We start from the raw sequence: 15,695 nt of genomic DNA, 5'->3' as shown, positions 1-15,695 counted from the left end.
TTTTACAGTCCTTTTAAAGAAGCCCTTGCTAAAGCAGTGTGCAAAATGATTTGAATGCTGAGCGAAAATCACTGGCATATGTTTGAGCTGTACGTGGCTATTTGCCACAAACATTGCCTTCTGCCTTTGATTTTGTTCCAGTGAGCCATTGTCAACGTATTTTAAATTTTGATTTGGTAACAGTCTAAAGTAAGATGCAGTTTTTCCTGAGCACCCAGGAGCTAAGGAAACCCATATGTGTCTCAGAAGAAAAGCCTGGTTAAATGCAGTCTGTGTAAGAATCTGTAATTTAAGTTAGCAAATCCAAATGCTTTAATGACCATTTATGTCCTGATGAGAGAAGGAAAAAGATTTTTGGAATCCTATGCTTTTGAGATATGGCACATGTCAAAATGTTTAGGGACAATATAATGTGTTTTCCCCTTTGATCTCAATTTTGTATGAAAATTCAGTTAGATGAAAAAGCATGTAGTCAAAATACTTTTTTGTATTTTAACAAAAAATCCTAGCATTCCATTAAGTTGTTTAGCAGCTTTGTAGCTATGACTTTATAGTTATGCCAACTTTTTTGTCTTTCCTCTCTGGACTCTGAATGTTAATAATTGGGCCATATCATTCTATTTTGTTATCTTTCTTGCCCAATTTTGATAAATCTTGGAGGAGCAGGACTGAATGGGGGTCTTTGTACAGTTTGGAAAAGTTTTCCAGACCTTTCTGCCAAGGTATGGCAATCTTTTCCTGGCTATGGCTGAGAACACCTTCTTCCATTAACAGATAGTTCTTGATTATTGCCGCAGTCTGGTGTGTGTGTTGCTAGTTAAGCTGTACCTTTCACTTCATCATTAGTCATATTCTTTCTGTATCTTTTACATACATTAAAGGGAAAAAATGGCTTTTCTGGCTCCTCTTCAATTTTTTATTTTTTATTTTTATAGTAATTGCCCTTTCCTAGTTAGTGTGTTGCTGATGCCAGTTTCTTTGTGTGTGTGTCAAAAGCATCTGTGTGTTTGATAGACAGATATCGCTATTATTCCATTCTTTACATGATTTTTTTCCACTCATAATTCATAGCTATCGTGCTTTGATAATGACATTTAAGATCAAACTTTTGAGTTGCATCATTTGATTTCAGTGCTGTAATGGGACAGTGTAGTAATTTGCATTAAACTGTAACTAGTATGTGTTGATGGGAGGTCTATAAAAAGTATAGAATTCGTAGGAAACGGAGCATGGACTGTTTGTTGAGCTTGAATTATTTTCTGTTCCTGTTCAGGCTATTTATCTAATGGAAGAAAATACCTGTGATTTTGCAATTAAAAAAAAAATCTGCTTATTAGTATCTGTGATTGCTACTGGGTTCATAGACTGTAAACAGCCTGACAATTCCTCAGATATTTTTTTCTTCTTTTTCCCCCAATTTCATACTCCATAGGAGTAATAATGTAAAACTGCTATATCAATATAATTTAATTTTTTGTGTGCTGCATTTTTTAGCTGCTGACCACTTTCATACAACAAGTGTACCAGCTGGGTAGCAGTAAAAAAAAGCAATTCTCATTTCTCTAAGGTATATAATAGGTAATTCTGGGCAGGGAGCAAACTGGGAAAAACCTCACTTGTTTTTAAAGTTAACAGAGTCACTACCATATACCATCTCTTACTGGGTTCATTTTCCCAATTTATACATTTCCACATTTTCTCAAACATTTACGTTTCTTGGAACAGGTAGATCTGTATTCAGTCAGGACACTGGCCCTACCATGGCCTGTATCTGAGTGTATTACTGATTGATTCTATCAAAGAAGAAACATGGACTCATAAATATCATTTTAACATCTAATCATATAAGCTGATTTACGTCTGAAAATATAGAGGTTTAATTCAAATAGTGCCAGATATGCTTACTATGTTTCTATGCTATTCATATTATTAATTCTTCTCTAAGATTTTTTTGTGTGTGTGTTTAATGTGGAAAAAAAATTTCCTATGTCAGTTTTAAATTTGCCACTCAAATTCTTTGTTTGCTCTGACTCTTGTAAGAAAAAGACTATTAATAGAAGTTCTTAATCTCCTTTATTTTTATTTTGTATTTTTATATTGTATGCTCCTTTGAGGTGTTCTCTAATACAAGTAAATTCTTTATTTTCTGATTTTAGTTTGGTGATTTTATTATTTTTTTTATTGTCTAATGAGGAATAAATGGCTGAAAAGAAATCCAGCAATACCTATGCTATGCAAACATGTCACATAATCTTTTCCATAATTTGACCAAACTCCATTTAAAAGGTAGCAGGGTTCAGGTTTTTTTTTTGCTCTTTTCCTGTTGAGATAGATTTGCTAGAATTGGGATGTAAAGTGAAGGCAGGCCACCAACTTACAGAATATATTAAAATGAAATTACATATCTATCCCCTTTGTTTAATTTTTGTCATTTCTGTCTTGTCTTTTCTCATTACTGATATACATTGAGGTCTCTTTTTAGCTGTCCACAATGATGTGAAACTTTTTTTCCTGAATTGATACTGTTCTTTGAAAATGCAGGAGGGTATATGAGAAGTTGCTCTCTGCGTGCATTTGTCTGTATTTATCAGCATTATGTTTTATCCCATTCTGTACTGCTATTATCACTTGATCTGGTTAAGCCTGTCTGTCTTCCAGTCTCCCATACCCCTAAATACTGTATTTACCTGTAAATTCTATGGAATTCCATCACTCAAGTCTCTTTTCCAGATCCCTGCTGCAACTGTAAAACCAGTCTCCATTTTAATACGGAACAGGTAGCAGTTACTAATAACTGTGAGAAGTTGTGTCCTGTTTTCAGTTGGGATAGAATTTATTTGGTTATTGTTTTGTCTGGTTGTAGTTTTTTTTTTCTTATTTTGTGCTTTTATTACTTCTTTTCTTATGCAGGACTTTTCAATTACAAGCTTTTGGCCCTTCAAGGACAACACCAGCCTGTCTTTCCAAGCTACTGTGTGAGGAGGTTGAACAGACTCATGAGATGTGGTTGTACTTTTAGTGAAGACACTATTTAGACAGTATATTAATGTGATCGCTTTTCTTTTTGCTTTGAATAGAGCTCCTCCGTAATCCATGTGAACGCCATTGGTTTAACAGCAGAGCTGTTGTCTTCATCCTAGCTAACTGCAACTTCATCTTATGCTTAGTTTCTCTGAGCTCCAGTCTACTTTTACCACTTCAGGCCACCAAGTCCCAGAAGTTCCACCCAAAGCGCTCCCTCTGGCAGTTCCCCATTGCCCTGTCAGCCTCACGTGGCTGCTGTCTACCACCTGCAATCTAAAGTCTGAAACAGGATGCATTTCCAGGCATTTCGTGAATTGCAGGAAGAGTTGAGTAGCTTCAGTATTGTTTTAATTTTTTTTCTCTATACAATTCTTCTGGTTTTGAATGAGAAGCAGTCCTGACAAGGTTGTGCAAACAAAATCATTTGATAAAGCCTCTAGATGATTTGTGGTCACAGTAACACAGGGGAATTTCTCATATAGTCTCAGCCTTGCCAAATTTTCTTTTTCTGGAATTCATTGCAAACATTTGCTTTAGGTTTCTGAGCCACTTTGGAAGTATTCCCAGATAGTTCTGGGTAGCTGTCTCTTCAGACAAATAGGAAACTTACATTTTGTTATTTCTTTTTCTTATTATGCTTTTTCTTAACCTTTTTTTGAGCTCATCAGCTTGGGAAAGGTTAGATAAATTATGGGGGCAATAGGCTGGAGTTAAAATGGGAGGATGGATTTGTGTTCAATAGGGTTACTTTATTAGTGTTTATTTTCAGAGTCCTTTGGGTATTGTTTTGATTTTGTGTTTTTAAACTGGAATTTTCCTGAGTACATATGCATCAAGAGAAATTTGAACCTGGGGAAATGACATTGTCCTGAGGAGATCGATATTTGACACAGCTACAATTCACGTTCTATTTTCAGTTGCGATATGGGGATGTGCTAATATCATCCCCAGAATGTGAGCAGGAGCCTACTGTGTTGCCACTGTTATAGTGGCTTTTGGCCATGAAAGTCTGAGTAGTCTTCAGGAAGAAACCTGAACACAAACCTTTCCTTCAGAGGCAGGGGGAGAAGTAACATTAAAACATTTCAACTGGTGTAAACATACTGGCTTGCAAAGTTAAGAGATCTATACTTTCATGGGATTTTTAAATGTTAAAACCAAAATTTCTGACATTGTATTATCAGTAAGTGGAAAATCCTTTTAAATTGCCAACTTCGCTATTTGTGTTAAACAAATTTGATATCCTGCGACCTTTCTGCAAGTAGAACGTTGAATTATAATTTCAAGCAGCATGTGTATCTAAGACAGTTAAGGAATGTTGATCGTGTTTGCCGCTGGAAGCGTGGCACTTAGGGATTGTTGCTTATCTCTGTTGGTAGAGATGTAGAGAGCTTAAGGACTGCTATTTTTGTCTTTCTCAAATGCAAAGGTAAAATATTTGTGTAAAAAAAAAAAAAACAAACAACATTCCCCCCCCCCCCAAAAAAAAGAAAGGTTGCCATCGCGCTAAGGTTTGTTAGGCTTTGATAGAGATGTTATGAGAGAGAGAAGTCCTGAAATTCAGTTAAACTCAGTGTCATTAACATGTCTGAAGCTGCCCACCAAGCACATCACTTGCACCCTGGAGCTACTAGTGGCAAGCAACTTGTGTGTGTTTGTTTTGTTGTTGTTTTTTTTACACAATAATCATCAAATTTAAAGTTATGAGACACTTTTTAGTGCAGTTTTATTAAAAAGTATAGTATTTATGAAAGCAGTAGCGATGTAATGCACTGATATATTGCAAAGAAATAGGAGTTAAAAAGGATGTGCCACATATTCCTAAAAAAGCTTGCTTTAAAAGGTGAATACATATAGCAAATTTTTTGCTAGAGATATTAATAACAATTATTAATCACATGGATATTTCTATTTTATGGTATCCTATAAAATACCATAGTTTTCTAAAGCATAATTCCAGTGTGTTACTAAACACTTTTTGCTAATGGGATGTTACAGTCGTTGTTAGGGGTGCTTGACATGCCTTGTGTTATTTTGCTATGTGGAAAATTCCTTTCTTGCTTTTACAGTTTGTGGTCAGCTTCATCAACTGGTACTATAAGTACTTGGTACTGTTTATTTATTTTTTTTTACACTGTTTTGAATTCTCTTGCTTCTGTCTTATACTTAAAACCATAAGGAAAGTCTGAGAGTTTATTTTGCAACCTGTGCTCAACATGACCAATCATTTTATTGTATTTAAGTTTCCCAATGGTCTTTCTGAATTTTGTCACATAATGGTCTTCTAAATCAATCCTAACCTTCAGCAGCTGGTCTTTCTCACACATCGCTAACAGCTTGTTTGAGGGTCTAATTGTGATTTTTCAGGCAAATTCATCTTTGTGTATTTTCTCAGAGCATTGGCCTCCTCCACCAGTCGGACAAATGCTTTCTGGAGCCAAGCTAGTCACTTTTATTAAAGAACCCTTAGTCCATTCATTGTTTAGGGCATATTGATTGATAGCAGAAAGGCATCTGCACTGAGTTCTCCTGTGGGTATACGAATGTCCATGAAGCAATTATCAGTTAGTGCTAGGGCTGCAGTCAGGGCAAAGGGGAAGATGCCTGCAAAGCAACTGCGTGTGCAATTTCCAGTGGGATATTGCTAAGTAAAAGAAGAATTTTATTCTAGCCTACTTTACACCAACAAGACATATTCATACCTACATGAGAGGAGTGGGAAAAGACATTTTGAGCTGTTTGGAGCATTTCAGAGTAGGGGGCTCAATTATGTTGGTACTGGTGGAGTTTCATGCTTAGTGCTGAGTGGCATCACTTGTCCTGCTGCTCACTGTATTCTCTTCTCCTCCATCTGGAGCCTAGTTTAATACTTGCTCTTTCAGGGAATTATTGTTGGTGTGGTGATCCTGGATGTTGCCACTGTGGGCTTTGAATATGATGATAACTGTAAGTGAAGCATCTCTTTCTCTAGTATTTAGTGCTAAACAGACTGTTCCATGGCCAAAAAGAAGAGAGATCCTTTTCTTTGAGAGATTTGTGTTACTTGTCTAACTAGATAAATGTTATAAGAATAGAATATTGTATCTCTCAACCAGTCCCTTAGCATTTGAGACACACTTGAGTCTTAACAGAAAAAAACTGCATTAGAAGTGCATCAGCTCATGGTGCTGCCTCTATTGGGCAGCCCGTAGGAGAGTTGCAGCCTGGGAGGATGTTTATGCAAACTGCTCAGGCTGTGGGGATGCACTGTAGCTCAAACAAGGCCATACTTTTCCTGGTGGGGTGGTGGATCAGTTAAGTTAATCAAATACTTCATTACAAAATGGGCAAAATGAATGTAGGAGATGGATTTAATGTATTGTAGGCACTACTGGATTCCAGAACCCTCCTGATGGATGGGGTTGTTCAAAGACTTGGACTGTTCAGATGAAGACCTAAGTGCCCATCGTATTTTACATAAAACACTTTTCCTTCTCTAAGTTCTACTGCAGTATCTTGCCATGCTGAAGTAACCCTGGTGTTTTGTTCTGTTTTTTTTTGTTTGTTTTTTTTGTTTGTTTTTTTTTGTTTGGTTTTTTTTTTTAAATCTAAAGTGGGAATGGAAAACCCACAAACCCAAGTACGACTTTTCTGTAACTTAGTAAGTTGGGCAGGTTTTATCTGGATGGAAAGCAGACCTTTTTCTTCCTCTTCTTTCTCTCCTCTAGTGACATATTTAATATGCCAAAACATGTTGTAGTAATTAATTCACTGCGGAAGGAAGAAATGTGAAGATACTTTTACAATAAATGTCAAAACTTTTCTTGCTGCCACCAAGATTAGTGGTCAACTCTAATGGTAGCATTGGTATAGTAGTTATAATAATAAATTTTTCCCAACAATTTGGGGTTTGTGCAAACAGCTAGCAGAATTCAAAACTAAAAATATTAGACCTCTACAACTAAAATGTGGATCTTCCTTTCTCAATCTGCAGATAATGTAAAATCTTTCAGATGGCATGCAAATGAAAGGAACAGTCTGTAAATTCTTGTGGTAGAAATAGAATTGTTCTGTGTCACCAGAACAATTTTGTTAGCCAATTTTAATAGGTATAGATATAATGTAAAACAAATTATTAGTAAATAAAAAACCCTAAGCTCCTAAAAGCAGATTGTGGGGGGTTTATGAATCAGTAGAAGGTGGCTGTTTTTTAGAGCTTGTAATTTGTAGTAATATGACATCAATCCTACTGTAAAAATCTGTTTGAGCACAATGCAATCTGATATATCTTTGGTTGAAAGAGATTTTGAGACAAGCTCACTCTCTTACCCTACAGAGCATTATGAGGTGGGACATTCTTAATGAAGAGCTTTGCCTAATTACCTTGATTAGTATTTCTATGACTAATGTGGTGAACCTGGAAGGGTGCTGTCGTGGTTTAAACCCAGTCAGGTAACTTGTTCACTCACTCCCAGTGAGTGGTGCCGAGCTGACAACAATCGAGGTCCGTGTCCCCCCCCCCCCGCCACTGGGGTTCTCCCCTTCCCCACTCCCGGAGGAATGGGGAGGAGGATCGAAAAAAGTGCAACTCCCACGGGTTGAGACAAGAACAGTCCAGCAACCAATGTACACAAATCACCGCCGCAACTATCAACTACAACAATGATAAGGGAAAATAACAAGGGAAGAGAATACGATACCACCGGCTAAGAAAGCGAGTTCCACCCGGAAGCCCCTGTCCTTCCGGGTAACTCCCAGTCACCCCCCACCCCGGGAATGACGTGCTGTGGTATGGAATACCTCCCTGGCTAGCCCGGGTCAGGTGCCCCCGGTCTCTGCTTCCTCCCGGCTTCCCCTCCTCCCTGGCAGAGCATGAGCCTCACAAAGTCCTTGGTCAGGGTAAACATCACTTAACAACAACTGAAAACATCGACTTCACCAGCACTGTTCTCGGGCTGGAAGTCAAAACACAGCACTGCACCAGCTAACACAAAGGAAAAAAAAAACATGACTGCTACTGCTGAACCCAGGACAGGTGCAAACTTAGATTGGTTACAAAAAACCAAAAAAGTTCTAGTAGCGGTACCTGCCTAGAAGAGTTCTCAAAGCTGAGCAATGACACCAGACATTTCCATCAGGTTTTGTTTTTAATGCAGAGCAGAAACCTCCCAAACTTTTCAGATGCTTACAGAAATAATCAACTTCTGAACTCCGTGACAAATGTTGTTTGTGTATAAATTTAACTGTGAAAACGTTTGAGTGGCTTCAAAATTAGAGGGGTGGCAAGCACATTGGACACAGTAAAACATCACTTGGAATAATTAGCATAGTGGGTACACAGCCAACAATATGTTCCTCAACCCAACAGATGTGAAGAAATACCTTAAGGAGAGGAAAAAGTCAAAACAGATAACAGAAGTGTGAAAAACTTACCATAGTAATCATATTAAAAGTTGGTTCTGAGAATGCTTATGTGTTTTTGTGTAACGGGGTCACCAAGGTGCTGGGGAAGATTTGCTGTTGGAGGACTGGGAAAGGAGCCAGAGGTGGGCTTCAGCCTGGCCACAGTTGCAGGTGCTCAGGTTGGTCAGGCTGCTACAGAGCTGCCTCATGGGGATGGTCTTTCTTGTCAATTCCAAAAATTTACCTGAGAGTTTCTAACTTAAATATACGAGTACTCATTTCAGTCTGGAAGTTGCTTTGGATGGCGTGTAAGCACAGTGTCACTTGCAGTGGTGAGAACTTCCTATTGCCAATGGCAGGACTGTAGTCGGTAGTGTGTGGTCTTGCATGTTGAACGTACAAACAGTTATGAAGATTTTATAAATCCTCTCTTTTCAGACTCCTGCTGAACAGGCCAAAGCTAGATTACAGCTGGTTCTTGAGGCAGCTGGTAAGTGTGGCTATTATAAGTAAAATTATATTCAAAATGTGTTTAACTTTTGTAATACCAGATAGTAATTTTGTCCTTTTCTGTTTGGCAAATGCCAAGTCCCTTTCTCCATAGCTCACTTCAATTTCTAGTTAAGAGGAAACTGGTGTGCATCACCATTGGCATTTAGTAAATCCTTTTAAGGAGATAAAAATAAGTATTTTTTGTTCGCTGTTCAGAACCAGCACTCAGATTTCATGTGTTTCTCCTCTTGCTGCTGCTGCTACTGAGACTTATTCTGTGCTCTGAAAAATTTGTTTTATTTTTTAGCACTGAACTGAATTATTACATGTGTATATTTGTATTTATTTATTTGAAGTAGCTGAAACATGTAGTAAGTTTTCCAAAAGGCTGAGACTAAGAGGCGAGTCTACATATTAATTCTCCGTGGAGAGCATTCTTATGTTGTCCAGGACTAGTAAGAAGGAAGGCAAGATGCATATCTTGGTAACTATTTTGAATTTTGCATTAATTTAACTAATTTAAAGAAAAATTGGAGAAATCCTGTAGTTCGATGGAAGATCTAAAACTTTAAAATAACTGTCCTATTGTACCAAAGATGAGAAGATCATTCCTTTAATTCTGCCTTTTTTGCAAATGTTGTGTTGAAGTCCATGTTACTGATCAGAGACATGGTTGCTCCCAAATGGAGAGACGTTCCGCTTGTTTGGTTTATTTTTACTAATATAATAGTGTTCAGTGTGCAGCTTTGACATGCACTGCTTCATTTTTCCCCTGTGGAAATTGCTGTGGATTTGAGCTATGGTGTAACTTAGGCCAAGGTCCATTTTGCTCTTTGCCACCTTAGGTTGCGTGCCTTTGTGGCGGTATGCTGTATCAGGATGCCTGCTCTTCACTGGCTTTGATGCAGAGGCTTTTGTCCTCTCTTCACCCAGTCTCCAAATGGTTATTTACATGAGCTGCATGTGGATTGATGCACTTACAGTGTGGCTGTGAAAACTTTACTCAAGAATCTTACACTGTAGTAGGGCTGTGGTAACTATAAAAAAAAAAAAAAAATTCATAATGATCCTTTTATATAACATTGCTGGAAGTTCTTTAGATACTTGCATTTGTCTTCAAAATGTTAAAATAATGATTTAGCTCTGAAGTGGTAGTCTGTGGTGAGCTTTGTGATCCTAATTAATTTCTATATCTTTTTTCTTTTTTTTCTTTCTTTCTTCTTCCATTAGAACTTTGTCAGTTTGTCATGCAAAAAAGGAAAGCTTTCAGTATTTCATATGCATTGTTATAAAAACGTTTTTGTCTTTAGTTCAGCTTTCATCTCTCTCATATATATACACTTTTAACTTAGAAACAGCAACTTCCAATAAGTACCTTTTTTTAATTTCTTTCTCTTATGGAAACCTTCTGTTTTAAAGAATACCGATCTTCTCACATTTTGTTGTTGTTTGTTTTGCTTTGGGTTTGGTTTTGTTTTTTCTTAATGCATCTAGCCTTTTGTATTGTGTAGCTTCAGATGCATTTGTTCTTCTCCATAACTTTTAATAAATCTTTGAAGCATATAATTATAAAACAGATGTGACAGTACTGACCAAAAAAGCACAATTCTTATATACTACTCACATCTATCACACCTTATTTTTTAATTTAACACCTGAGAAATGTATAAAAGGTATCTGTGGGTTGTATATCATCATGACCTGGGTCCCCACAATTTCTGAAAACATATAAAAGGTCTATGACATTGTTAATTTGAAATATTCACAATTGAAGTCTGAAACTTAGATTGAAGCTGGAAGCTGTTTATAAATAACTCAAGAGAGTTAATCTCTTTGTTTCTCTTACCATCCAAAAATGCAGAAAGAAGTTATTTCCTGGCTTTATATAAATCTTGGTAATCTCAGGCATTTGAGATCATTCCCCCTCCTTCTTGACCCATCCTATATTCATCAATTAAATTGAATTTTTATTAAATTGATGTGAAAGGAGTGTTGTAAATGTTAATAATGTTGTTTCAATATATTTTTGTGTGTTTACTCATTGCAAAATCAGTACTTTTTCATCTTTAAGAAAAAAAAACAAAAAAACTCCCTTAGACCGTGACTGAGCAGCTTTTCAAGGAGTTCATGATCAACAGGTTTATGTCAATTATGTTGCTGCTGTTGTAGCATGATGTTGTAGGATTTAATAGATTATAATGTAAATTTAAATCTTTAGTAATAATGAACAAAGCTTTTTGCCTATGCAGTGCTGATACAGGATTCATCCCAAACTTGTGAATTAATTTATAGCATATCTGACATTACTGTGGGATTGGAGCAATTCCCAAGTGGGGAAAAAAGTTGTACTTTATTCAAAATACACCGTCTGCATTTTAATGGTTGTTAATATCTCTGCACTCCTCTATGGTTTGGCCAAACAAAACAATCTTACCTTCTACAATGGCTCAAAATTGTTCAGGAGCAAGTTGTTAGTATTTGTACTTGTTTAATTTGCAACTTCTCTGAGTACCTGATACTTACATAGAATTTGATGTGTGGGCTTAAGTTCAGGTGTTTTCTTCAAATTGAGCACAGTAACAAATACGTATTTGTATGCAGTATACGTATTTTTTAAGAGAAGGCATTTGGGCTGTTGCTTTATCAGAGAGTGGAATGTCTGAGGATATTTTGTCAAGATTTAGAAGTAGGAGTTCCCAACGTTTCTTCAAGCATAGGAAATGTCAGTCCAAAAGCTGGTTGCACTCTGTTCATGTGGTTTAGCTAGTAAAACACTTAACCTGGCTTTCATGCCAAGTACCACAGGCAATGGGATGAGTTACAAGAGGCACTTTATAAGGAGTCTGATTTCCAAAAGTATTTAGGTACAAAAAAGGTTTAGATAGTCCTTGTTTTGCAATATTCTTCTTCTACTGTTTCAGTGAACTATTTACGTGTTAGCTGTCTTCTCAGTCTGAAGATCATAGAATCACTTAGGTTGGAAAAGACACTTAAGATTACCAGGTCCTGGTACTGCCAAGTCCATCACTAAATCATGGCCCCAAGTGCCATATCTACAGTTATTTAAAACACCTCCAGCGGTGATGACTCCAGCACTTCCCTGGGCAGCCAGTTCCAATGCTTGACAGCCCTTTCAGTAAAGAAATTTTTCCTAACATTTAATCTAAAGATGTTTGTGTGTATATTTTTTTTTTTTTTTTTTTCCCACATCAACCTATTGACATGGAAATTGTGGCTTTATCCCTGTGGCTTTATAAGCGAGAGAAAGTGGTGTATTGAAATACACTAATAATGTTATCAATTTACAGAATATAGGTTTGAAAGTGCTTTCAGTGTGTTAGCCTTTTCAAGTCCTGTCCTAGTACAATGGCCATAGTTTTAAAAAAGTTAATTATACATTACAGTGTTCCCTTTGCTCTTCACTGCTTTCTTCATTACCAGAGATGCTTGATTTTAGGGAAGGTAGGTCCAGTGGCCAACTGATCAGCTTCAGCAGGAATTAAAAGATAATTAGTATCTTGTAGAAGTCTGCTTTTAGAATCTTAAAGGTTAAATTAGGACATAACTGATCTCTCTGAAAGACAAAATATAGCAAAGAGTAAACCATACTCTTTTTAATTGGAATTTTGTTCCTGGTGTGTTTTGGTAATGGGAATTGTGGCTTCTGTTGTCTTCTGGGAGAGCTGGTAAAATATGAAATATTCACCCCTATATGGAGGGGAGGATGGAGAAGATGGTCACTTTTATGCTCAGGTAATACAGTGCTGTCAACAAGTTGTGTCTCCAAGTCCTTCATTTATCATTCATGCTGACTTTGCTATGCACTTTCTTAATTTTTTTTTTTTTTTTGGTGTAATGTTAAAATCTTTGTTCTCATTAAGCAGTACAATACTTGCAGATACCAAAGCACTCTGCCTTAATTTATAAGTTTTGATTTATAAAAATTGTCATTCGTTCAGTAGAAATTGTTGGTCTTGGCTATAAATTTATGTTTGCACAACTTTACTTACTTACATTTCATAATATTGAAGTATCAGAAAGCCTTTTTATCATCCTCTAACATTATCACAGCAACTTGCCATGTTTGAGCAGATGTTAAGCAGGCAATAGTTGAATGTTAATTTTGAGAGGGTGGTATGTTTAAGCCTATCTGAAGTATGTTGCATGTGGGCCTTCCAGACTTAGCTACAATGCTTTGTCTCTTGGGAGAATTTTAAAGCTAAACCTCTTTCTTTTTGTCACTCTATATGGACTCTCTCAAGTCAGTATAAAGCAGATCATCCCTAGGCTAAAGCTCTTCAGCTTTTGTTATTGGGCTCTGTAGACCTGTAATTAGGCCTCCTGGCAGGCCTTGCAGGCCGGTTAATGGTCATATGGAGTTTCTATGAGGCAGACTGGCTTTGTATAAATCCTTCGTAGGGATACGTTCATGGGTCACTTCCTACCAGGACCAGTCTTTGTGCTGCTGCCCCACGGGCTGACAGGGAGCAGGTTCCCTTGACCATCGATAGCTCAGTTTGCAGCGCACAATCTACCCGGCTAATCCCCAGTGTAAACAGAGGATTTAGCTGAGCTTCTGTCACTTACAGTTGCCAAACCACTTGGGTGTCTGTGATTTCTTTCCCAGACTTCATTACCGAGAGACAGAGAAGCGCAGAAGATTTGAGCTGGGGTTTTGTGCTAAACATTTGCTTGCTCATATTGCTTATTTTAAGGAAAAAGTTTGCCCTGCTTCAAATCCTGCCTTGCTAAAACCTGTAAACTTAACCAAAAATGTCAAAACTTTAAAGCTGGTTAATTTGAGCTGTGAATTGTTGTATGGCACCCATGTTTTCGCGTAAGAATTATAATATGGATAAAGATTCAAAAAATGTGAATACAGTGATATGAGAAATAGCATGTGGATGTTTCAAATTATCAATATTGCTGCCTGTACTAAAGGAGCCTGAAGGTTTTTCTATGGTGATAAGCAGATATTTCTTACTCTCCATATAAAGATGATGACAAAAAGCAATTGATCTGGATTTTCAAAGGTCTAGAGTTGAAATAAGTGACTGATCTATTTTTGGAATCTGCATTTCAATCTATCACTGAAAGAGCATTCAAGAGTAGAGTGGTTTTGTGCAAAGAATTCTTGACAGAGTTTATTTAAAGAAAACTTCAGAACTGAGACACTAACATGACGTTAGCAATATGCGGTAAAAATTGATGAATACAAATTGTAATCATTTCACATTTATCAGATCCGTTTGGCAGCTATTCTGGATATTGGATATTTAACTCATTATATTTGAATTATGCTGTCATATTGCTCCCTTTAATTTTCTACCTTATTATATTTTACATATTCCTTAAAGAGAAAATTATTGAAGATGAAAAGTACTTTGGCCTTAGCTGTTGTAAAAATTGAAGTGTATTATAATACATGTTATTGGGGAGAAAATCCTAATTTGCACTTGGTGCCTGATAAGTAGTCAAATATTCTCTACTTTCTGGTATCAAAATGGCTCATAACAGATGTGGCTGAAAGGACCACATACGTAGACTGTATGATTTTAGTCTGGTGGAACTAATAGGATCACTTGCTACTTTATGGATTCTTGCTTTTCTTTTACTTTAATAAAAACTGTTTAGTTAAATAGGATGGCCTCTATTTTTCTTATTTTCTAACTATGCAAAGTAGTAAGGCGGGCAGATGGCAACAAGTATGAAAAATTTCCTTTTATTTGTGCTCATTTTTAAATGCGAAATTTATAAAATGTTTATGGATTTCTTAGTTCGATTATTTTTCTTTTGATTTTGCTATTTGTGTTCTTTCCACTGAAAAACTTAGTTTGAATTTCTAATTATGGAAACAGCTTTAGAAGAATGATAATGTATTGGAATATATGCATAAAGCATGAAATAATACATTAAATATTTTACCTGATTCATGGAAATTTAAAAATAGCTTCTAAAATAATGCTTTCCCCAGAAATTCTAAGAATTTAAACTTACAACAATCTTAAAAGTTACTGAATATTGAAAAAGAAATTAATAGTTGCTATGTGGGTATGCTCAGTTTAATGCAAAATTTTATTTCTATCAATTTCAAACAGTTGTTTTGAGTAGTGTATTGATACTTTGGATAATTTTATTTCCATTTATATACAAAAACTCAATTATGTGAGCAAAGATGTCTTATTGAATTACCTTTTCTCTTTATGACAAACATGGATGTAGGCACTAAAAAGGTTTTTCAAGGTGTTTTGTGGGTATGGGTATGTGAGCACAGGGGAGTTAAGACATTATAAACAAAATCTAGAAGAAGTAGATGAAAAGAAAAGGTTTTACGCTAGAATTCATGAAGCTCATTCTGCAAGGTTGTCCTGGGGAGGCTAGAAATTTGTTCATGTTTTCAGAAATAAATCTGAGGAGAAACTGTCAATCTGTTGCTGCTGTGGCTTCAAGTACAAGCAGTAACTGCTGTACCCCCAAGAAATGGAAATAGGCTTTTTTTTTTTTTCCTTCCTTAATGCCTTTTTTTTTTTTTTTCAGTACTTGCTCTGTGTTATTGCTTGGCTTTATAGCTGAGGCTTGGTCAGGAGCAGTTGGTATTGCTGTTTTGCCTCTGTTCCTCATGTGAGCAAGCGATGTAGAAAAAGAAAATGATACTGAGAACTTCAGAGGGAAAGGAAGAAGGTGCGTGGAGGAAAGATAAAACACTTGTTCTGAAAACATACACGAGGCATAGCTATTGCAGTACCCCCTCAATAGTAGTTTTCTTCAAATACTGAGGTAGCTATCTCTTTATTTGC

General features: G+C 36.5%; 1 protein-coding gene across 5 annotated transcripts in view; it reads left to right on the top strand.

Annotated features, from left to right (window-relative positions):
• RSRC1 (arginine and serine rich coiled-coil 1) overlaps positions 1 to 15,695 on the top strand; it is a 169,679-nt gene that overhangs the window by 83,056 nt on the left and 70,928 nt on the right. For all 5 annotated transcript variants that reach the window (XM_061452654.1, XM_061452650.1, XM_061452652.1 and 2 more), the window contains one exon: positions 8,845 to 8,896. In XM_061452654.1, the coding sequence (XP_061308638.1) occupies positions 8,845 to 8,896 (52 nt within the window). The remainder of the gene's footprint in view (positions 1 to 8,844; positions 8,897 to 15,695) is intronic.

The sequence above is a fragment of the Pezoporus flaviventris genome, unplaced genomic scaffold (assembly GCF_033815535.1).
Source record: "Pezoporus flaviventris isolate CSIRO_AGI_PZ_B2104156 unplaced genomic scaffold, CSIRO_AGI_Pfla_v1 ptg000013l, whole genome shotgun sequence".
NCBI classification, from domain to species: Eukaryota; Metazoa; Chordata; class Aves; order Psittaciformes; family Psittacidae; genus Pezoporus; species Pezoporus flaviventris.
Note: the sequence above shows the minus strand (reverse complement) of the source record. Positions and strands in the feature narration are given on the sequence as shown.